Source organism: Boleophthalmus pectinirostris, unplaced genomic scaffold, assembly GCF_026225935.1.
Source record: "Boleophthalmus pectinirostris isolate CB_2022bp ecotype Guang Dong unplaced genomic scaffold, ASM2622593v1 HiC_scaffold_10, whole genome shotgun sequence".
Taxonomy (NCBI): Eukaryota; Metazoa; Chordata; class Actinopteri; order Gobiiformes; family Gobiidae; genus Boleophthalmus; species Boleophthalmus pectinirostris.
Genome location: NW_026570971.1, coordinates 26,898,378 through 26,921,927, shown reverse-complemented (window position 1 = coordinate 26,921,927; position 23,550 = coordinate 26,898,378). Strand labels below are relative to the sequence as shown.

Genomic DNA, 23,550 nt, shown 5'->3' with positions numbered 1-23,550 from the left:
TCGGGTGCGTTCCGCCACACGGCAGCTGGCGGTACCGGACCTCCTCCTCGCATCATAAAACAAGGCGCTGTCAGATTTGCACTCTCTGCTTTTTCTCCTATGACATCACATCCAAGCGCAGCGTTTCAACATGGCGTCGGCCCGGCTGCTGCTGCTACAGGAGGAGAGGGAGGTCCGGGAGGAGGAAATCGCTAAGGTCGACTTTTGCCTCCACAAACACTCGCTGCTCATCGTGGTGGGGCGCAGCGGCGAGCAGGGACACGCGGCGGGACACATCGGCAGAGACATTGAACGAGGTAAGACGAGAAGCCTGCATGCATTTCACTTTATTACTATTCATTTACCCATAATAATAAAATGTGTTATAGTGGGAATTGTCCATAATGCTACACTGACCTCACTGCAGCTTTTATGTAATTATATGCATACACGCGGCTGATCCTGACCGGAGGATGCGTCATCTGGTCATTTTTTTTTTTTCCCACCACCATGCATTCCCCTTGGGTTCGTGCAATTAACAACAGCGACTGGTTTGTCTCTGTAAGATCATTCATGAACATTTGGTCAACCACCAGCTGCCAACAAACAAGACGTAGAAATCTATATTATTATACGAGGGTTTACGTGCAACAGAGACGCACAAAGCCGAACAGATGGCAAGGTACGGTACATCATGTCACGTTGGAGTGATTTATCTCACGGTGGGAACACACAAACCAAGAGAAGATTATTGGAATATGTTTATAATGTTATCATATGTAACTATGATTTGGGATAGTATTTATAATCTTAAATGAAGGAGCTGGTCTAAATGCTTTCTAATGGTTTATTGATTAGTAGTTAAGGCTGCATCAGACATATTCAATAATTAATCTCATCTGAAGAGGAAGGCTAAGTCTACTTTATTGGAACATTTACAACAGCCACATAATTGTCAGTATCGTAAAACATAAGTGTCTTAATTACAATATGCAAACTGATATGTGTTTTTGCCGCATGTGAACAAAATGGACAGAGAGAGACTTTGGAATACCTTTCATCCATGACCTCATCCCCACCCATGGAATCCCATAGAGACTTTATGGGTGAAGTCATTTGCAACCCTCACAAAACCTAAAGTGATGAAGAGGGGCGATGTCTGCTGAGTTTGTAGCTTTGGTTTAAAATTTAGCTCCTTAAAGATAAAAAAAACATACAGATTGGGCACAATATAGAAGCCCAAAATCAGAGTTATTGTTTATTAATCTCAGAGGTTAATAATCGTATATGGTTTAAAGATGCAATCAAAATTTTCTGGTGGAGTGTGCACTACCTGCTTGTCTAGATGTTACTGCGTTACTTGGACTGTATCACAGTACAGCATTAACTATATCTAACTTGTACTTATGCAGGTGTTTTTATTGCTCAAAAATACTCAGAAAAACAAGCATTCTTACAGTGAGTGAGTTGCACTTCCACAGATCTAACCTGTAACTTCACCTGCATGTGGTCATGAAAATAGATAAGAGTAACGCCATTTTGAGGTACATTCCAGTCAGAGAATGAGCATCCACATGGAGACGAGCAGGTGGCGGACCCTTCAATAGAAAACTTGCACATATACATTTAGCTAAACCTCCAAAGAAATTAAAGATTAAAGCAAAAATATACAGTAAACTAGATGATATTCCAAATAATCTCACAGCAAGCATGCACAGCGTAAAAAATGAGGAAACCACAAGTAGTCATATGAGTGGCTGTATGCAGATTGTAAACAACATATTATTTGCAATTTAAATGGGCACTCTCACAAAAACTACACACAGAACAAAAGCGTGCATAGGATGAGCATTGATCTTAATATAGCATAGCAAAACAAATCTGACAAATGCCTGAACAAATAAAGTAAAAACTATGGTAACAGATGTAACCAGTTGCATAAACCGCTGCCTGTGGATTGCCCTCACTTTCAAGACTAAAAATATATCGCCTAGAGACTCCAGGTATCTTATATGTCCTTGTGAAATGCGTCCTTGTATCTCTCATATAATTTACAAAAATGGGTCCCTTCATAAGGCGGCTTGAGTTAGTTGGTGTATGTTTTCTGTGATCTCACATTATACTGAATCCATATAAATACCTGGATAACCCCATGTTCACACAGTATATTAGAATATACAGAATTCCTCTCTTTCCTTCTCCTACAAGTACTAGTATGTTCAAAAACCTGACTAGTATTTGAAGTATAAACATTTCTAAAGTTTTTGATAGTTTACCTCAGCAAATCCGCAACTGCACCGAACTCCCCACCTTCAAGAAACATCTCATGACCCATCTCAACTGGAATAGCTTTAATGTTTAACTTTTCTTAAAATGGTTCACTGTTTTTATCTTTCTTGCATTATTTGATTATTGCTCTTTTGACTGTTTTAATGTTTGTTCTGTAAATTGTCATCGAGTATCCTGAAAAGCACTATATAAATAAAATGTATAATAATAATTTTTATTTTTACTAATTTTTTTGTTATTTAGTAATTACTTCAGATTTTACTACTATTCTGTTTGTCTGCATTTTCAGGGCTATTTATTTGATTTGTAAAGTTGTATTTAAAGTGTATTCTGGTCTGTTTTTGCAGGTCTTCGCTCCTGGGACATAGACTTAAAAAGCTGTAATCTAAACTTGTACCTGCAGGAGTTCTTGTCCCACCACACGGCCTCGTTCAAGGGCGCTGGTAAGTTCAAAATTAAACAAATTTCTCTCTGAAACTAAAATTTACTGCCTATTATTTACTGCTCTTGAACTTTCACATAAAAATGACCATGGAAACGCACCAGGAAGTGACAGAGGAAGGAAAGTGAAGGCAGGATATTGTTAAGTATGGGCGTACTCTCAGGACCAGCAACAATAGGGGTTGAACTATGCCACCTCTGGAAGTGCGAAAGTTGCGTTTTTGCTTCATCACAGTGCAGTCATTAGCAGAGAGACCTATTAAAACATTAAATTGTCAGTTAAGAATAAAAATAATGGGTATGAGACCATTACTCTAATAACTTAAAACAAAACATTCTGCTGATGTCCAACTTTCCAGCTTTGTGCGGTTCCCCTTTCCTTCCTATAATAGTGTCCGATTCAATAATAATAATAATGTCTAGCACTTGTAATGTGCTTTATGAACCCTCTCAAAGTGCTAGACTCTACTCATTATTCATTCACTTCATACTTAGTGGTGATAAGATACTAATGCAGATACAGCTGTCCTGGGGTAGACTGACGGAAGTGAAGCTGCAAATCTTAGCCATCTGCTTCTCCGAAAAGCATCACTCACACACCACATTCACACTGGACGGTGTGGGTGAAGTGTCTTGCTAAGGACACAATAACAGAACTTGGACTAAGTGACAATTAGAGGTGCACCGATACAATGCTGGTAACAGTTATTGGCGCTGATATTGAAAATGATAGTGGATCGGATATCTGGCTTTGAAGATATTGATTCCTTGAAAATCCCATTTTGGTCTATAAATTGGTGTAATAAGGCAATTTGATCGCTAACATTTCATAATATTAAACTTAATTCTTTTGACAAAGCTGTTTAATAGTTAGAAAACACATTTGGATATTTTTTTTTTAACCTCAGGCTGTTTGTGTTTAAAGAAAATAAAGGCAAATTTCAGTCTCTGCACTAGTATTGTTTGGTATCGAGTATCATCAGATTCAGCAGCAAAGTATCAAAATCAGTACTGGAACAGAAACAGTCAAATTGGTGTGTCTCTACTCTAGTCAGAATCAAGCGTCTGACCTTTTGGTTTGGTGGATGAGTGCTCTAACCACTGGGCCGCTGTTTTCCGTTTGGCACTGTCCTGAAATGTCAAACTTTTGTGCACAGAATATCAGAGTTTGTGTAAGCTCCTTTTGTGAGATATTGATGACTGATTGGGTATTGGCTGGTCCCTCTAAAAGTGAGTAAACATGCAAAGACATAAAAGCTACTTAAAGAGCCAATATTAAGCTTTTTTCTGATCTATGTTATAATGTTTCCTCATCAAAACAAACCTGGAGTTGTGTTTTGTTTCATTCACACATATTTAACACACAAACCCTGCATATTTAGGCTTAGTTCTTCTCTCAAATGAAGTTGTGAGTTCATGTGGTAAAACAGGAGGTGATCCACTGTGTTTTTAAACTTCATACACTTTCACTAGAATCATTTGGAAAATTTAAGTCCTTGAATTGCCATTCACGACTGAACAAAAGGTACAAGGTAGCTGTTAATTTAACTACCGCTTCATGACATTGCAAGGTGGAGCAGAACATTTTGAGCTTTGGAGATAGTAAAATTATTACTCAAACATGTGTGAATGAAACAAAACACAACTCCAGGTACGGTTTTAATGAGATAACAACATTCTAACATGGCTTTAATATCATCCGAGAATCCATTTTGTGTGGGACCTTTAAAAATATGTTGACTAATCTTACAATAGATGTTCACTGTGATCAGACCTGGTTGAGTCATCATCTGATGTAAAAGGGAAGCGGTGAGACTTTGTAAATCATCATTCACAATCAATAAAGAAGAACCCTACACTGCAAAACATACTACCTAGGAACAATAAAATTTCTTGAAATAAAAACACAGTACCAATGAGACAAGACTTTTTGTACTGTTAAAAAAATATTATTTTAGTTTGAGCAAGGTACAAAAATAGTAAAATATTAAAAAGCATTGCCTCACTTAAAATAAGAAAAACAACACTTAAAATAACAATATATGTCATGTTGCTTGATGTAAATATATTGTTTCACTGGTAGATAATTTAAATTGTAAGTCAAATCTACTGAAATCAAGATATTATGTAACTTACCTAGATAGGACTTTTTGCAGAGTGGAAATGACAACATTGTGCAGTTTTTCATAGCATGCTGTAAACCCTTTTTCCTTCACAAATATCCAAGTTATTTTAATTTTCACTCTGTTATCAATCATACTACCTGCCTGGCCTATTTTAACGACAACTAATCTCCGCTTCTCCCTCTCTCCCTCTTTCTCTTTGGTTCTCTGCAAATTTTACCAGAATGCAGCACTGAAAATGACCCAAAAAGCAAGTTGATTTATTACCTTGAGTCACTCCCATTTATCCCATCTAAATTACTTTGGAGTATTACACTAGCATATTATAATTACTTTTTGGTGCAGAGCTATGCAAATTGTGTTAGCAACGGCACCGTGTTTTTGACAAGTGAGTCCAGCCAGTGCCAGCAGCTCTACACCTCCACAACAGCTTCCCATCAGGCCACACAAACTCCCACTTCAAGGATTTTGAACATTGTAATGACAGCGGAATAAAATTATCTTTCATCATGGTTTTGTTAATATTGTAGTTCAAGTTCTGGACATTTCTACAACAATATAACTCATAAGGAAAACAACTATCTATGTTTTCATGTTGTTTCCTTATCAAAACATACCTGGAGTTGTGTTTTGTTTCATTCACACATGTTTAACACACAAACCCTGCATATTTAGGCTGAGTTCTTCTCTCAGACAGAAAACACCCTGTTCCACCTTGTGATCATGTGTCATGTAATACAAGAGCTGCTCCATACACCTTCACTAGAATGATTTGGATAATTCCAGGCCTCGACTTGCTCATCTCTACTGAACATAAGGTAAAAGGTAGCCTTAAAAAACTACCACTTCATGATATCACAAAGTGGAACAGAGCATTTTCAGCTTTGGAGATGTAAGGCAAGCCAAGGCAAGTTTATTTGTATAGCACAACTCAAACACAAAGTAATTCAAAGTGCTTTACAGAATAAGAAATACTTTAAAATCACAATAAAAACAAGTCAAAACATAAATAATCATCATAAAATTAAAAAGAGAGAGACATTAAATTAGAGAGAAGAGTCTGGAATGAAAACCTTTCAGTCGCATGCACAGCTAAACAGAACCGTTTTGAGTCTGAATTTAAACAGTGTCAAAGTAAAGGTCTGTCTCATCTTCAGGAAGACTGTTTCAGGTTTCAATTGCATGAATCTGAAATGCTGAGTCCCTGTGTTTAGTCCTGACTCTGGGCACCAGCAGGAGGCCGGTCCCTGAGGTCCCCAGAGTGCGAGATGGTTCATATGGTACTAACATGTCACAGATTTACTTTGATGATAGGCCATGCAGACAGACTAATATACCAGGATTACTCAAACATGTGTGAATGAAACAAAACACAACTCCAGGTATGTTTTTGATGAGGTAACAACATTATTACATGGCTTAAAGCTCACAAAAGTCAATTAAAAAGTCAGTAAAAATCACATATTTTGAACAGAATTTTATATTTATTTGTGATATGTTTATGTAAAGATAAAGCCTTTTTTTTTTTAACTGTAATTGTCTCCTTAGTTTTATTTTTACTCATTAGTCTGTTCAAAAAGACAAATCTGGCAATGAGACTGGGGCAGCACCAACAAAACATCTGCTGATGTTTTCTTTTTTTCCCCAAAATTGGTCAATAGCGATATCAGTAACAACCCTCTGGTATAGTCCTATAACGATAGTGGAACCTATATATTGCTATTCTTGCTGTTTTGGACCACAGGAAAATGGAACAAGTATTTGTGGTTGAATTTACGCACTACACTATCGTAAATCAATCAGAATTTATTTATAGAGCCCTTTACAACACTCAAGATGACCAGAGTGCTTTACATTCAAATCAACACACTATAAAAACATGCAAAACTAATTAAATCACAAATAAGATAAATGAACTGCTTTAGAAACAGCAGGTTAAATTTGCCATCGCCATAGTATTAGCGCATATCTGACTTCAATCATTCCAGTATCTTTGTGAATGTAGCTTTTGTTGCAGCTAACACAGTGGAGCCATTATGAACGTGCAGTGAGTATTTTCCATGGGCTCAGACAGTTATCCACTCCCTCCTCTCGATCTGAGCGGGACATTGACTGAACCTGGCATCTCGTCCCCAGTGACTCTGACTCAGCTCCTTCTCTCGCTCTCTTTTCCATTCGCAAGACGAGGAGTCGGGACCAGGGCAGTGCAATTAAAATAAGCCAAGTTACACTGACGTTGTGAAGCTTCATAATTAACAGAATCCAATGAAAATTAAAAAGCAAAAATGAAACCTTCAGACATAATTTTTAGAAGAAATTGTTTATTTCTGTCTATGTTAAAGGTACATTGGTCTCCATGGAGATGTTGTTGCTTTGTCTGAAATGTCCTGGTGTGGCATTAAAACGCAGCCGTCTTGCATTTATTCAATAACATGGGTTTTTATTGACTTAAAAACTTCTTGCTGTAAATGGGCTTACCTCTCCACAGATCTGGCATGCAACTTGACCCTGTGGTGTCACCTGCTGTCTCCACAGAGATACATAAGTGCAATGCCATACTGTGGAACATCTCAGGCAGTATCACTTGGTAGAAACTGTCTGACCTCCCAGCGATTCGTTTGCTTGATGGTAGATAGGTACTTTTTAAAATTTAATTAATCGCTACTATTTGGTCGTGACGTATGTAGTGGCTGCTAAAGGGGCTAACTGGTATATTACCATATTTTCCGCACTATAGGACTCTCTAGATTATAAGGCGCACTGTCATTGAATGGTCTATTTTCGAACTTTTTTCACAAATAAACTGCACCGGACTTTAAATGAAACACAGCAGTTAGATGGATCAGTGGGAATTTGTTTGGTGCGTTCACCGTGATTCTTGGCTTTGTTCAATTGTGGCGCGTAGGGAGGGTGCTGTCTGGGACCGGTGGATTGTTGGCGTGTTCGCAGTGCCTCAATTGTTCAGTTGTGGCTAGAAGTGGCACATTGCACTCGCTTTTTCGGTTTGTTCCTCTGTTTCATTCCTTGTCTGCGTGGAGTGATGAGTGTGGCTGCGTGGGTGTTTGTCGCTGCAAGGTCGCTGTCTGCTCTGTGCGTGTTTGCGTACAGTGTGGGTGGTGCAGCTTTGTAGTTTACTGAAGTCATGCTGGGACACCCAAGTGGATTCGTGTATAGGGCGCTCTGGATTGTGGGGCACAGAGTCGTTTTTTGATAGGGTTGGAGGCTTAAGAGCGCGCCCTATGGTGTGGAAAATATGGTAAGCTTTTCCCAAATCCCATAGAAAGAAGGGCAATAACGTCTTTCTCCTTGATAAAGTTCACTAAAACATTCTCTGTATTTCAACTTTAAATCCTCGATCTCAGGAATCGTTGCCAACACAGAATAACATCTTAGAGTTTGGACAAAGCGATTGGCTGCCTGACCTTACACTTCCAGGGTCTTTGCGAACTACCTAGTGTATTCTGATTCCTGACCTAGTTGCTGGAGATAAATTAAATTGAGCGGAGGTACTAGGTAGTGTCAGCCTGGCTAGGTGACCCTGTACCAGAAAAGTTACGCAGTGCACCTTTAAACTGTTATATTTCAGAAAATAGCTAGTTTTTCAGTATTTGTTATTTGTTGTGGACAGCAAATTAGAGTTGGTACAGTATGTTTATGATTATTTTTATTATTTTCTATATTTTATACAGGTAAAGAAGACATTTATGAAGCAAGATATAGATATAAACAACTCTTTTAAATATCTATGTTTTATATTTTATATTGAAATCCTTAAAGTAGCCACCCTTCCCTTTGCTTTGTTGAAAAATATTAAGTAGTATTATTTAACTTTTTTCTTTACTACATAATTCCATATAACTTGATATATATTGCTTCATATATTTGATGTCGTCAGTATGTATTTGAAATGTAGAAACTTGTACAAGTAAAAAAAAAAAAAAAAGACACTGCATAAGATGATGTGTCTAAACTTTTGACTGGTATTGGAAAACTGCACTTTTACCTATAAAAGAGGCTGTGTACAATTGTATGTCAAACTTCTTTTGTACCATCACCCTCCTGTCTCTTTTTTCTGTTCAGACCTGTCGCTTTGTCCAAACTCTAAGATGTTATTTTCACTTTCTGTTTGATTTTTCACACTGCAGCTGCCTGTGCCCTACTTTAACAGACTTTCTCTCATGTTTCCCTTCACTTCTCCCTCTTTACCCCTCGGCTTTCTCTTCCTCCCCTCTCTCTCACTCTCTCTTCCTCTCCTCTCTTTCAATCTTCTCATTCTCTCTTCATTTCTCTCTCCCCTCTTTTTCTCCCCTTCTCCTCACTCTCAAACTTCTCACTCTCTCATCCTCTCAACCTCGCCCCCCCTCTCTGAATCTCTCTCCTTCTCTCTTCCTCTCCTCTGTATCTCTCTCCTTTCTCTCAATCTTCTCAATCTCTTCCTGTCCTTCTGAATCTCTCTTTTTCTCTCTCTCTTTCTCTCGTTCTCTCTTTCTCTTCCTCCAGGTCATAAGTGTCTGCGCCACAGCACTAAAACTTTGGACATCCAGGTGCTCATCAGTCCCACACAGGAGCAGGTCCACACAGAGGTGAGACAACATTTGAAGCTAAATTAGATTAATGTTATGAAAAAAAAAGCAATTCAGCAACCTTCAGATTTCAGAAAAAGTAAATTTAAAGGACCATTATGGGCTATGTAAGTTTTTAGGAGTGTTCGAAACCTCAGACACTTTTCTCCAAGGAGATGCTGTGTTACATGTAATGTTGCACAAAATAAAACACAATCCCCACAACATCTCCACAACATATAGGTAGGTGGCTGTACCAACAAAAATGCCTGAAATCTAGTGTAATATGGGACCTTTAATCTGTAGGCCAACATGTGAGAAAACTAAGACTAAACTGGGAGTGTTGTAAACATTAGTGAATGATAACTTCATTCTTACATTTGTTCTTCAGGTGTCCTCGCTGTTGTCCCGAGACTCGGCTCATAAACTCCTGATTTTGGCCGGTCAGAGTTTGGAGGAAACTGGAGATCTTCTGTTTCACCAGGGGCTGTTCTCTGCTCACCAGCTCAAACACATCCTACAGCGACAGGTACTTGGAGGTTTATCTGTACAAATCAGAACGTGAAAGGGTTTAAAGATGCACCATGTAACTTTTCTGGTAGGGAATATGCCATCTGTGTATTTGTATATGTAGGTGTCATTGATTAATGTTCTGCCTCATCTCCATTATCATCATCTTTATCTTCTTAGCTCAAACTTTTTTGTTCCACCTTGTGATGCCATAAAGATGTGATGTTTTCAAGTTAACAGCTGCTTTTTACATTTAGTTCACTAGAGATTGACAATTCCAGGGCTGAAATTATTATTATTAATGATTCTAGGAGTGGAGCACTTCCTGTACTATCTGGTGGCAACATAAGATCTTTAAATATGCAGTGTTTGTGTGTTAAACATGTGTGAATGAAACAAAACACAACTCCAGGTATGTTTGCGATGGAGAAACAGCATTATAACATAGATCAGAAAATAAAGTAGTATGGGCTCTTCTCCTTACAACATAAGACCATTACCAGACTCCTTTTAACTCTTGAATTAGCTTCATTCATTCTTCATTATTCCCCGCACATGACTCAGGACTCAAGAGAAAGTGCTGAAAATGAATGTTTGTATAGGTGGTATTTTAAAAAGTCAGTGTGAAGCATTATAGATAAACAAACAGTATTAGTAGTGATCGCTCCACAGCACAGACACAAACAGGCTGAAATGTCTGTCTGACTCTTGGTATTTCCCATCCACTAAACAGACAATGAAATCAAAGGGGATTTCACTGTCAGTTTTACTACTTCCTTTTCCTGAACCACTGCGCAGCAAAGCAAAAGAAAAAGTGGATTTCTGTGTTTGGATGAATAACTTTTAAAGGGTCCATTACTATATTACGATGTTTTCTCATGTATGTTATAATGTTGTTTCCTCTTGTTGTTTCATTCACACATGTTTAACACTCAAACCCTGCATATTGAGTTTGTGTTTTTCCTGCAAACAGAAAACACTCTATTCTATACACCTTCACTAGAATCATTTGGATGATTTCAGCCCTGGAATTTCCAATCTCTACTGAAGAATGGGTAAAGGTAACTTGAAAACTATTGTTTCATGACATCACAAGGTGGAACAGAGCATTTTGAGCTTTGGAGTTGTAGACATACTAATAACAAGTGGAATCAACCTGGTCCCCATGAGGCATCGGTGGGGGCAGTTCATCACCACGGAAGCAGTTTATGAGGAGCCCAGCCCATATTACATGATCGTTATATCCACAATGCAGTGTGTGTATGTGTACAGTGCCCATGAACATTTGTGTGATATTGGTCACACACGAGAATGTCTGTGTTTACTAGCGTGTAACGAAAATGTAATTTTTCAAGAGTTTCATATATGTTAGTTCTGTGACTGTGGATCAGTGTGTTCTGTATCACCAGAAAAAGAAGAAATAGAAATAATTTACTGAAAGAGAAATACACTGAAAGAGAAAGGAACTGTTATTAGTGATTATCTCGAAAACTATTAATATTTTACTATACAAATTCATCGAATTATAAATAGATGATAATTTTTCTGAGGTTTTGAGAACACTCCCGTTGCTCCAGCTCGATCCTTTGCGGAGTTATGACCAAAAACACATCTTTGACCTTGGTTACCTTGACCTTCAAGTGACCTTGATTGGTTTCAACTTGTAACATCCAGTGTACCCCGGTTATGTGTGTGCCAACTTGTGTGATGATTGGGTGAATATTTTAGCCCGCAGATGGCTCAGAAATAGCCAAAATTCTTATCCTTTATAATGGCGTGACGTTTCAATTGACCCGTGTGACCTCAAATGACCTCGGATCGTCACCAAACCTTTTTTTGTAGCATCAGGCATGGGGGCTCGAACTATGTACCAAATTTTGTGACAATCGGTCCATAAATGGCGGAATTATCGCTGGTGGACAAACACACACAGACACACAGGGTGAATACAAAACCTGGGGACCAGGTAATAAAGGGTTATTCCAAAATGTGTGAATGAAACAAAACACAACTTCAGATATGTTTTTGTTGAAGAAACCTTATTATAATATAGATGAGAAAATAGCGCAATATGAGCTTTTTAACATTACAAAAAAAACACCATATTAGAAACTGATCAAAGTATGTTGTCTAAAAAGTCTAAATATTGTCATTGTTTTCAGTTTGTTGGTCGAGAGGGCTCCTGCTCCAACCTGCACCTGACCCTGAGCTGTCCCAACATCGGCCACTGGAGGCAGACTTTGCTGGAGCTACAGGGCCCCTACTCTCTCCACATCAACCCTCCGGAGGTCCACCCTGCCATGGACGCTATGGTGGACTTCAACTCCCTCATATCCAACACCATCTCCCCTCTGTCCCCCTTCGAACTGCTACCTCCCCCCTCTACCGTGGGCTTTCTCAAACTGTCCCGCCCCTGCTGTTATGTGTTCCCAGCAGGGAGGGGGGACTGTGCCTTCTTCGCTGTAAACGGGTTCACAGTTTTGGTCAACGGAGGGTCAGAATCGCAGGCCTGTTTTTGGAAGTTGGTGAGACACTTGGATCGCGTGGATGCGGTTTTGTTGACGCACATCGGAACAGAGAACCTCCCTGGAGTCAATGCGTTCCTCCAGAGAAAAGTGTGTGAGGTGGAGCTGAGGGCAGATGTGAAAGGTGAGACATGAGTTAGTTAGTTCCAATATATCTTTTGGCTTTTTAGTGTAATGGCCTTACATCTCCAGCAGTGGGTGATATTTTGTGTGCGCCAACCAGTTGCATAAAGCTTTGTTTGAGCCCTCAAAGTCAAAGAGGACAATGCACAAAATCTTACTACACTGCTCTTCTATCCACTTTTTTGTTATACAGGTTTGTGCATATAGTTTTGTAAATGAGAAGTAAATGGGGGGAAAAAATCTAAATTGGCTGTACATATCAAAAATATTGTCCATCGGTTTATGTGGATACTAAACAATCAGTATCAGTACTGGCCATAACAAAAACCTATATCATGTATTTACTCTTATTTGTTTTGATGGATATTTAAACCTAAAGTTTGTTTTATAGAGTCTCAATAAACCAATTTGTTCTTAATATATATTATTATTATTATTATTTATTAAGATCAAAACACAACACAACAAAAAAACAAAACAAAAGAAAAAAACAAAGCAAAAGTATTAAGTAACAATATTTAAAACATAAAACCTTAAAAATAATACAAATTGATAACAATAGATAAGATAAAATAAAATGATATAAATGCTCTAAAATAAACCATAATAAGGAGCCAGTGATATGTGTATATATATATTTCTTGTTTTTTCTTTGAACAGAGGACTCATCCAAGAGACTCATCTCCCCAGAGCTCGGAGTTGTTTTCTTTAACGCCCCGGAAAGGCTGAAGCCAGAATTACACAGTGAGTCATCCTTCAATTGTGGTCTTCAGTGTCATTGTTCTGCATAAAAATCATGTTTATTTAGCAAAGAACAGTCCTTATCTGCTTCTATGAGTCATTACCCATTCAAATTCTATATAAACACTCCCAACTCTGTATAGACCATAGTACCCAAATGTATAGTTATAAATAAACATAACATGTAAAACTGACTTCTTAAAGATTCCGTCATGTATAATGTATATGGTATCTATTTATAATGAGTTGTGCTAAGATTCATTTGTGCATTTTTCAGTAATCCAGCATATATATTTAGTAAGCTCTTGTTTTAGCCTCACACTTCAGTGCATCAGCAGGTGGCATTCATGCACCCTGGGATTTTGTGGATGTTAAAAATAAGGTCTAAATGAACATGCTTTTTATACACATGTGCTTTATTTGATTTTATATTACTGTCCAATAGTAGATGCTCTAACACTGATTAATGATTGTCTGCAGATGCCGGGGTTTACAAAGTGAGGATTCAGATCAGGAAGTCTTTTTAAGTTTATATCTGTAAAAGCAGTGTATAATTTGAACACATTTACCTTACTGTTCTAGAGTAAATCCAAGTAGCCCGAGAGTTTGAAGAAGAAGTATGGCAGAAGTTTGCTGACCATCTGTGTGAGATCCAAAGACTTGAACCTCTCAAGACACTGTGATAGTATTGTCCATTCCAGTCTCAGCCAGTCAGTCTGGCTATGCTTCCATTGTAGGGAGTATTATACTTCTGATAACATAGGCTAAGATAACAAGGACTGAGCTGGCAGTGTAATTTCTCTATCACTTGTATCCAGTGTTGGGAAGTAATACATACCAAAAATATGTATTCTGAACACTAACTCTGTCGCAGTAACTGTATTCCGGTGCAGTTACTTTTTACATTTGATATTGATGATACACTGCAAAAAGCAATATCAAGGTAAGATAAAATGACTTAAACTAAGAACTTTTTACTTTATTTGAGTAGATTCAACTTGAAAAGTAAAATTATCTACCAATAGAACAAGTGTTCTTATTTCAAGCAACAATAGATTTTGTTTCTTATTTGAAGTGTAAAGAGTTGTTGTTTTTCTTATTTTAAGAGTAGCAATATGCATGTTTATATTTTAAGTACAAGAAATCTTGTTCCTTGGTAGATAATTTTGCTTGTTAAGTCGTCATCATCATCTTTATTCCGGACTCATGGTCCATTTTAAAAACAGACAAGGACAGTGACAATATAAAACAATAAACATTTATGTTTTTAAAAGACAACTATACCAGTGTCTCCACAGTGAAATTTACTCAGATTTAATAAAACTTTCTTAATTCAAGCAACCTTAACATGGCTAGATTTTAGTTTTTGCATTGTACAGTTACTTTCTGTCAGAAAATAACAGTGATATTAACACAAAGAAACTCAGAAGGCAGAATTCAGGGTTTTTACTCGCGGCGAGGGACAGAGGCGCTGCTACAGCTCTTAACTGCCAAAGAACCACCGTCCAATGTCACGTATTTATTAAATCTCACAGGTTACATGAATAAATGGGCGGTTACATTTTTCTATCACAGTAAAAAACATAGAGAATGAAGGTGTGTATTCTGTGTGTGTGTGTGTGTGTGTGTGTGTGTGTGTGTGTGTGTGTGTGTGTGTGTGTGTGTGTGTGTGTGTGCGCATGTGCCAGCTGCTGAGGTGTAAGGGAGGGATGTGCTTAGGGAAGACTCTCCTTGGGGAAGATAACAGTTAATAAGAAGTTGGTTTTCCCGTGAGAAATACACTTTGAGAAATACCCTTTGATAAAATAAGACAAAGAATCATCTATACAAAGTTTGAAAAACTCTTTAACACTTTCCTAAATTAAAAGGAATACATGAATACATGGCAGTTCTTTCTTGTCTTTCAGATGTGGACAATGTAATGAAGAGCACACAGCAGGGAGCTTTAACCGTGCAACTACTGAAGAAACTAGACATCAAACCACAGCCAATGGTCCGCCCCAACACTGCCCCAATTGAACCAATGACCCTTTTCCAGAAGATGGGAGTGGGACAATTAGACCTGTACATAATCTCCCCAAGCAAAAATAGCCAAGAATACCAAACATTTATGCAAAACTGGCCTGACTCAGTATCTTCGGCATCCAAATCTTTACCACTCAGCGCATTAGCTTCAGTTTGTGCTTTGCTTGTGTGGCACCCTGCATGCCCTCAAGAGAAAGTAGTTCGCGTTTTGTTTCCTGGTGTCACTCCACAAGCAAAATTAATACAAGGACTTGAAAAACTGAAAGGGTTGGCATTTTTGCAGAAGCCTACAGTAACTACTGGAGATTTTGAGCGACTGGGAGCAGAGAAGAAGAGCAAAAGAGCGGATAGTCAGGATAGTGTGATGTCAGTTAGTAAAGATATAAGAAAAATCGTCAAAACAGTCAAAGAGGATGCAAAAGAGAAAGGAAAAGTTATGAATGGGGTTGATAAGACTAAAAAGGAGCTGAAGAAAGCGCCACTGACAGATAGAAACACTTTGAAGAAGAAAGATGTTAAGGGAAAAGAGGACATTAAAGACGAAAATAGTGTGGGTGTGAAAAAGGATTTGACTGCTCCTAAACCTAAAACAGACAATAAAACAAAACTTAAAAAAGATGCAAAAAATGACTCCAAAACTACTGCAAAGAAGAATAAAAAAACATCTGGCAAAGAGGCAAGTGGTGGCGTAAAAAAGTTAGAAACTGAAGTCTCACATAAAAATTCACCAAAGCAAGAAGCTAAGATTACCGAAGAAAAAAGAGAAAAGGTTGAAGAAACTGAGGAGCAGCCATCTTGTTCCAAAATTTCAACCCCAGAAGACATGACGGAAGAGTTTCGTAAGCTAAGGGAAGAGACTGAGAGAGAGTTAGAAACAGCAAAGTTGTCAGAAAATGGACAAAGCAAAGATACTGAAGATGTTAAAAATACAAAACAAGATATGACAAGTCTAGTGAAAGAGGAGAGTGAAGATAACGTTAAACCCACGAAAGTGGTTGGATTTCCTTGTGAGCTTAAAAATGACCCAAGTATCCCACAAGATTTGACCCCGACGGAGTACACTTTGTTGGATGGGGCTTTACAACATAGCCCTCCAGTCGTCACCCCCAAATCTTCACCCGAAACAAATCAGGCTCCAGTTAGTCCAGAAGAAGCTACAGTAGAGAATGCATCTCCAGAATCTAGGCCCAATAGTGCAGGACATACCCCTTACTGTCTATCCCCTGATGACGTTTGGGGCAATCGTAGTGCGCTCAGTCGAATTCAAATGGGGAGTATTGAGTCTAGTGATGGTAGTGAGGTGACAAGTTCTCCAAAAGAGCAAAGCGAAAAACCGAAAAGTAACAAAGAAAAGCATTTGAGTTTTCTAACTTTAGGGACTTTGAAGGAAGTACCATCTGATCCTTCTCCATCTTTAACTACTACGACAACTACGCACTCAATGCCAGCAGAAGTCAGCTCTCCCCAGTCTACCGAAGTGGACGAATCACTGTCTATGTCTTTTGAGCAAGGTCCAAGCCAGAAAGAGGGAGATGAATCAGTAACGCATCACTCAAACTCAAACGGCAGCCATTATGTTGGTTTGTCCTTACAGATGAAGAAACCTCCACGATCTTTAGGTTCAGAAATGTCCCGCCCACCGAATTCACTCCACTTAGAGACATCGCCCCATGATGTTGACTTGTGTTTAGTTTCACCTTGCGAGTTTAAGCATTTCAAAGCTCCGGACTCCGCCTCCAATAGTGACCAATCCAAGGGTGGTAGCAATCAACATAGCAACAACAATAACCACAAAGATGCCTCCCCAAGTGAATCAAATGCCCCAGTTGGAACAGAGGACTGCCCCTCAACAACAGCAGATGCAGTTTTGGATTCAGATGAAGAAGATTCCTGTAGTGAACCATCAAACTCTCCACGGGATATTCGCCCTGGGCAGTCCCTCCCCCCAGACCCCCTCCCCCGCCCCATTGAGGGATAGTCCACCTTTGCCCCCCCACCCCCGAAACCACCATGCCCATTCCACAGTCTGAGTCAGATGCCCAGGCAAAGAGAGCCAAAGCGGGAAGCATCAAAGGGAAGAAGTCCGCAGTAAGTGTTCAAAATAGAGGTCTGTCTCTGTCTCAGGAAAATATCAGATTCTGGTAATTTTTTCTGGTCTGCAGGTGATTGAGGGCTTGCAGAGGTCCAGTTCAGGGAAAAAACAAAACCAAAGTGGAGCAAAAGGGTCAAAGGAGAATCTCTCTTCTGCTCGAACCTCATCCTCCAGCCCCAAAACCACAGCCAAATCTTCACCCAATCCAGGTCGGAAATCTCATTCCATATTTACGTTTTGTATTACATACACACACAAGCAAAACAGTTAACCTGTCTGAAAAAGTTAATTTTGTACAATAAATAGTGGTAGCTCATTGCATACAAATTCATTATAAAATAATTTATAACAGATTATTGATAAATAGTAGCTTCCACCTACACATAACAGCATGTAAATAGACAGAATTGGTCAACATATATGTTGTATATTAACAGTAAGCTAAAAGATTATTATTAATAGTGAAATACGCTGTAGGAAAAAAAACATTATAGGTTTATATTACCATGTCTTCCCTTCCCTTGTCTTTGTTGTTGCAGTTCCAAAGCCTGCCTCCGGGGGTGATGTGAGCGTGTATGTGGACCTGGCTTATATCCCGTCTGGACCGTCCACCTCTACGGTCTCTGTGGACTTCTTCAGGTGTGTGCGCTCCTCCTGTTACATCATCAGCGGAGATGCACACGAGAGGGAGGAGCTAATGAGGCAAACGCTTGACGCTTTACTGGACGGAAAAAGCTCCTGGTCTGACGCTATGCAGGTAATGATATAATATGTTGTAAATTAAACTAACTAAAGTAAGTATAGTAATGTTTATGTTGGCTGGACTGAAAAGGAGTGAAGGATCACGGTCTATATAGTCTCTTACTTTTCACTGCAGTGACAAAGCAATGTACTTCAGGTCCAACGGCGAACTATTTTTACGGTTACCAAATTTTTTTAACTCATGATAATATTTTGTCACTACTGGAACATCATTTTATAGCTAGAAAACAAATTTACCAATACATGTATACATATAACACTATATATTTCAACCTTACTGGGCATATTAAATTATAAACACCCTATATCATAATCTGAATCTGAAATCTTAGAAACAAGGTTTACATGGAATAATTTCTGAAAAAAAACAACAACAACAAAAAACTACTTGATTCAATGACTGCCGGTCACTTATTATTATTAGCAATGTCTTCCATTGGACAATTAAAGTAAATTTAAGATTTCTTGTCTATCCTTTTTGTTTTGCTCATGACAGTCAAAATTAACATTAATAATATCACAGCATTTTGACATGATCACCCTCCTCACTCTTTAACTGCTGCACTGAGCCTCGTCATTTTGGTCATAAAATGTTCATATTAACTTGATCCTGGTGTTTTTATTCCATTATTATGTAAATTCCTACCACTAATATGTATTATGTAAATTCCTATCCCTAATATGGAACTCAGCTCCAAATTCGCCTGTATAACTCCCTTAGTCCACTTCTTTTTACAGTCAGTGCTTCGTAGTAGAATAGTATAATCAATCATTTATACCAGACAACAGGTAAGAGATATTTGTTGTATGTACCATGACCTGTTTCAATCTATTCTCTGATATAGATTTTGTGTATTTTTTCAGGTGACAGTGATCCCCACCTTTGAGTCAGGCTCCATGCAGGAGTGGTACCAGCAGACTCTGGACCGACAGAGGGACCTGAACATCACCGTCTTGGGCTCCAACAGCACCGTGGCCATGCAGGATGAGACCTTCCCTGCCTGCAAGATCGAATTCTGAGTAGAGTGGCATTATACGAAAAAAGTTGAGATTTTCGATAACTATTAAATACATTTAGGCTCTTCAGTCAATAAAAAATATCAGGACAGATTCTCACATATAACTTTTTTATTAGGCTACAACCATAGACTGTATATATAAATGGACACATCCATCGACTCCAATTGGCTCTAGTTGACTTTACATTGTAAAATTATCACACCTCGTCATTTTGGTCTAAAAATGTTTGTATTAACCTGCTCTACATGATCTTGGTGCTTTTATTTTGCTATTTATTTATTTTATTTATGTAAATAAATTCCTATTCCTAATATGGAACGTGGCTTCAAATTTGCACTTGTAACTGTCTCAACCTCATGTGACTAGAGCATGGGTGACATCACACTCCCTTAGTTCAATTCTTTATACAGTCTATGGTTACAACACATAAGTTAACCTTTCTCAGAGCAGGCTAAGGCTTTATCCTGAATCTCTTTTCCTTTTGATGTGATTCCTATTAAAAACATTGATATTTGGACTATACTGAAAGTACCTGAATGTGAATAGACTCAACAACCTTGGCACTTCTGGACTGTGTTTGCCAATATATCCTCCCACCTACACCCACTTTGTTACAGAATGCATCTCTATGGGGAGAAATCCTTAGACTTGTTGTTATGAGAAAAACAGTGCAGTAAAAGAAGCATGTGCATAACAGACTTGAACAGGCAATGTAATATATAATTAATTTGCTTTATCCTATATGCCAATGTTAGGTTAACACAGTTGAAAAAATGCACTTACAGTAGCATATTGTCATAGTAAAAATGATTTAAATTGAATTAGAAATGCAGATTAAGTTCACACAATGAAAAAAACTTTTATCTCATTGTTTATTTTATTATGGGGATAATATGTGTTCTTATGGTGGTCCAAAGCAAAGATCAAAACGGTCTGCCTGGAAGAGCATCTGGTATAAAACCTGTGCTTTATAAATATGCATGCTAATCACTGTACACTAAAGAACAGAGGCAAATAGCTTGAACTATCATTCTGTGCACTGAATTTGTTTACACCAAAACTATAGTTTAAGTTCTACACTGCAAAAATGTAATCTGTGGCATGTATTAAAATCACTTTAATTCAGAATATGAATCGGATAAATTAGCTAAAAGCTCAGTAAGTAAATATGGCTAATCTAACCAAAACTAGTCAAATTAAAGGTACACCATGTAACTGGAATGCCTGCTTTGTCAGGAATATTCCACAATATCTAGCATTTATTATAATTACCTTGAAAAACTTTCTTCTGTGAGAAGGTTCGTCTCTCCACATATCTAAGACGTACAAAAACTGAAAGTTTAATGCTATACTGTGGAACATTCCTGGCAAAGCAGTAACATCTCCAGGGAGACAAGCAGGAAGCAGTGCTCAAACAGTGCATTTACAAGATTAATATTTTGTACTCAAGTAATTTCAATACATCTACATCAATACATCTAATTTGCAGTGTAATCTAAATGTTGTTTAATAACTGAAATCCGTTTGAATAAGAGCCTTATACAAAACGTCTCTTAACTGTGGTCAGCTGTTGTGAGGTGAGCTTTGAAAAAGTCTTGTGGCTCTGTCAAACCTGAACTGTACATAATATGTAATGTAAAAATGGTTTATCAGTGGTTCAACTTGACTAAAAAGTTTGGTGTTTGTGAAAATCAAGTTGGTTTCTGAATGTCCAAAATGCAAATCAGCTTCATTTAAACCTGAATGGTCCAGCAATTGTAATGTATTTCAGCAGCAAATGCTTTAGCCAAATATGTTGTATTTCTTCAAATGTATATGTTTATTTAAAGGTGTATTGCACAACTTTTCTGGTGGAGGGTCCTTTACCTGCTTGTCTCCATGGAATGTCATTGCTTTCCGTGGAATGTTACAAGGTATGACACTAAACATATCCATCTTATTTATTTAATGCAGGTGTTTCTATCGCTCAAAAATACAATAATTCCTTCTTTGAATAGGGGCGGCTCTCCACAGATCTGAATTGTAGTATGGCGTAGTGCTCTAAACTACTTGTCTCCATCTTGATGAATAGGTTTAATCTATACTGTGGAACATTCAAGACAAAGCAAGAACCATGGAGACAAATAGATAGTGGGTCCTCTGCCGGAAAAGTTGTGCAGTGTACCTTTAAGTTGTAGATATTTCATTGCAATATAAGTTATATAAGGTCAGAGGGTGATGTTATGTATGTAAATAAGAACATGGTGGCCTCAAATCACAAAAATGTAATGGATGCAATGTGAAGAGAAATACTAAGAAGTGTTACTGTGTTAGTAAGATTGTCATAGCAACCAGCAATGCCATGTTTAACCCAGGGCTGCCCGGCAACCAAAATACTGTCATTTTATCTTTTGAGTTCTAGCTGTTTTTAAAGGTGATGTCACAGGTCTTGTAAAATGCAGTGGCAGTGATTAACCACAGATGACAGTTTAATCCAATCCAACTTTTTTTGTATAGCACATTTTACCAACAAGTCTTAGAAGTAAAAAACATAAATAATACTTAAATTAGCAATTGAAAAATAGAATATAAAACCAATAAAAGACTCTCATGGTGTATTAATAGCCAGTGAGTAAAAGTGTGTTTTTAAAATAGACTTAAATGAATCAACTGAAGGGGCACACTGAATGTGAGGGGGGTAAGCTGCACACAAAAGCAATATAGTATATAGTAAGGATGATGATGATGATGATGATATTAAGATCCCATGTGCAGTTTAGTCTCAAAAAATGAAAAGTCGATTTGTTTCATCCCACTTAAAATTTTCACCAAGCTGACATTTTTCACCAATCAGTAAAATATTATGAACAGACGTAGAGACATACAAGATTTGAGCCACTGTTTCCTGATACTGACCACTGCACACCCCAAAGATGGTTACACTGGTCCACTAACAATTTAAAAAGTTGATAAGTGACTATTTCTGTCAGTCGTCATGATGATATAGTTGATTATATTATAAGTACTTGCACTTTTCATTTAATGTTTTAAGCCAAAGTAGACAACAATTCCATTCAAATGCGGTGTATGTGATTGTATGCATTTCCTACTTTTAAGTATTCTAAGAAACACACTGTCTAATGCCCCACCGAACTCACTAATCACAAGATATAGACATAGTTTCTTTACTTGATTCTTAAAGACTTGAAGCTTGAACCTGACCCCACTATAACAGCCTTTGTGTATATGTCCCGCATGTGTCCAGTGTTTGCTGTATGTAGTTCATTCATGATATTCATGAACTTAAACTGGTAGAGGGAGAGTGGGAGACACAAGTGATTACTGGGAAATTGACTGAATATCTTCCTTTCACTTTGTAATTTTCCATGCAGTCATTTTGGGATGTGTGAATAAAGAATGAGCATCACTGTTGTTACAAAGTCAATGTTTGATAGTTTAAATAGGTTATTACATACAGTCAAATGGGGGAAAATATTTAGTTTCTCTCTAACCAGAGCTATTTGTCATTGTCAATTGATAGTTTGTCTTGTATGTAGGGATACTTTTTTTTTTTTTTTTTTTTTTTTTTTACATCTGATCACAATGAATTGATAAATAGGCAAATACACAAACATGGCATCAGGAGGACCTTGGTCTAAAACCACTGGCTTTGGAGACGAGTAAGATACAGCACTCCTATTCAGTTCACCTTTAAAGTGCATATGACATTTTTTCATGGTGTTCTAATGTTGTTTAGTGAGAGAGAAAATATTTATTATAGATTTGCTTTAGTCAGTTGGCAGTTTGTGGAGAAAAGTTGATAAAGAAAGTTAAAAAAAAAAATGTGTACTGAATCCTTCTGTCATCAATGCACAAAAATCCATTCAAAATAAAAGAATGGGCAATCACACCTCACTTATCGGGAAGTCAGCATCTCTCCTACAATGGATTAACCACCCACTCTCCCTTACCCCGCAGAATAGCAGCAGTCAGAATGTCCATACTCCCCCAAATACCTCATTTCTATGCTTCCCACTCACCCTCCAATTACATGCTTCAATACTCTAGACACAATAATACAATTTTACTGGAAAAATAAATCATCAAGGATCAAACTGACTATATTACTACAACTTAAAACACAAGGAGAACTAGAAGCTCCAATTTTTACCAGTACTTCTTCCCCAGTCAACTTTAATTCATCCTAAGATTGACTCACCCCCTTCATTCAGGTAACACTCGGTAGACCTGGAACAAATGTAGCCTATATTAGCCAAAATATCTCACTTTCAGACATCCCATTTCAATAAATTAAATCCAACCCGTTTTAAATATACAACAAAATCCTCAGCTCTTGACAGTCTGATGGAAATTTCATA

The 23,550-nt window shown here is 37.8% G+C and overlaps 1 protein-coding gene across 1 annotated transcript; it reads left to right on the top strand.

The window, feature by feature from the left end:
- Window positions 1-130: 130 nt before the first annotated feature.
- Window positions 131-22,494, top strand: LOC110154995 (electromotor neuron-associated protein 1-like). Its single transcript, XM_055155361.1, has 11 exons — window positions 131-296; window positions 2,616-2,711; window positions 9,333-9,415; window positions 9,786-9,923; window positions 12,067-12,553; window positions 13,213-13,296; window positions 15,201-17,210; window positions 17,291-17,406; window positions 17,481-17,619; window positions 17,950-18,167; window positions 19,037-22,494. Exons 1-11 carry the CDS (start codon window positions 131-133, stop codon window positions 19,190-19,192), a joined length of 3,693 nt encoding a protein of 1,230 aa, XP_055011336.1. The 3' UTR covers window positions 19,193-22,494.
- Window positions 22,495-23,550: the final 1,056 nt, after the last annotated feature.

Bases quoted from the DNA above. Each gene is read 5' to 3' on its own strand.
- LOC110154995 (XM_055155361.1), top strand. From the start codon at position 131: ATGGCGTCGGCCCGGCTGCTGCTGCTACAGGAGGAGAGGGAGGTCCGG. The intron at 9,924-12,066 runs GTACTTGGAGGT...CATTGTTTTCAG, and splicing joins AACACATCCTACAGCGACAG to TTTGTTGGTCGAGAGGGCTC. The intron at 17,211-17,290 runs GTAGTGAACCAT...CGCCCCATTGAG, and splicing joins TTCAGATGAAGAAGATTCCT to GGATAGTCCACCTTTGCCCC.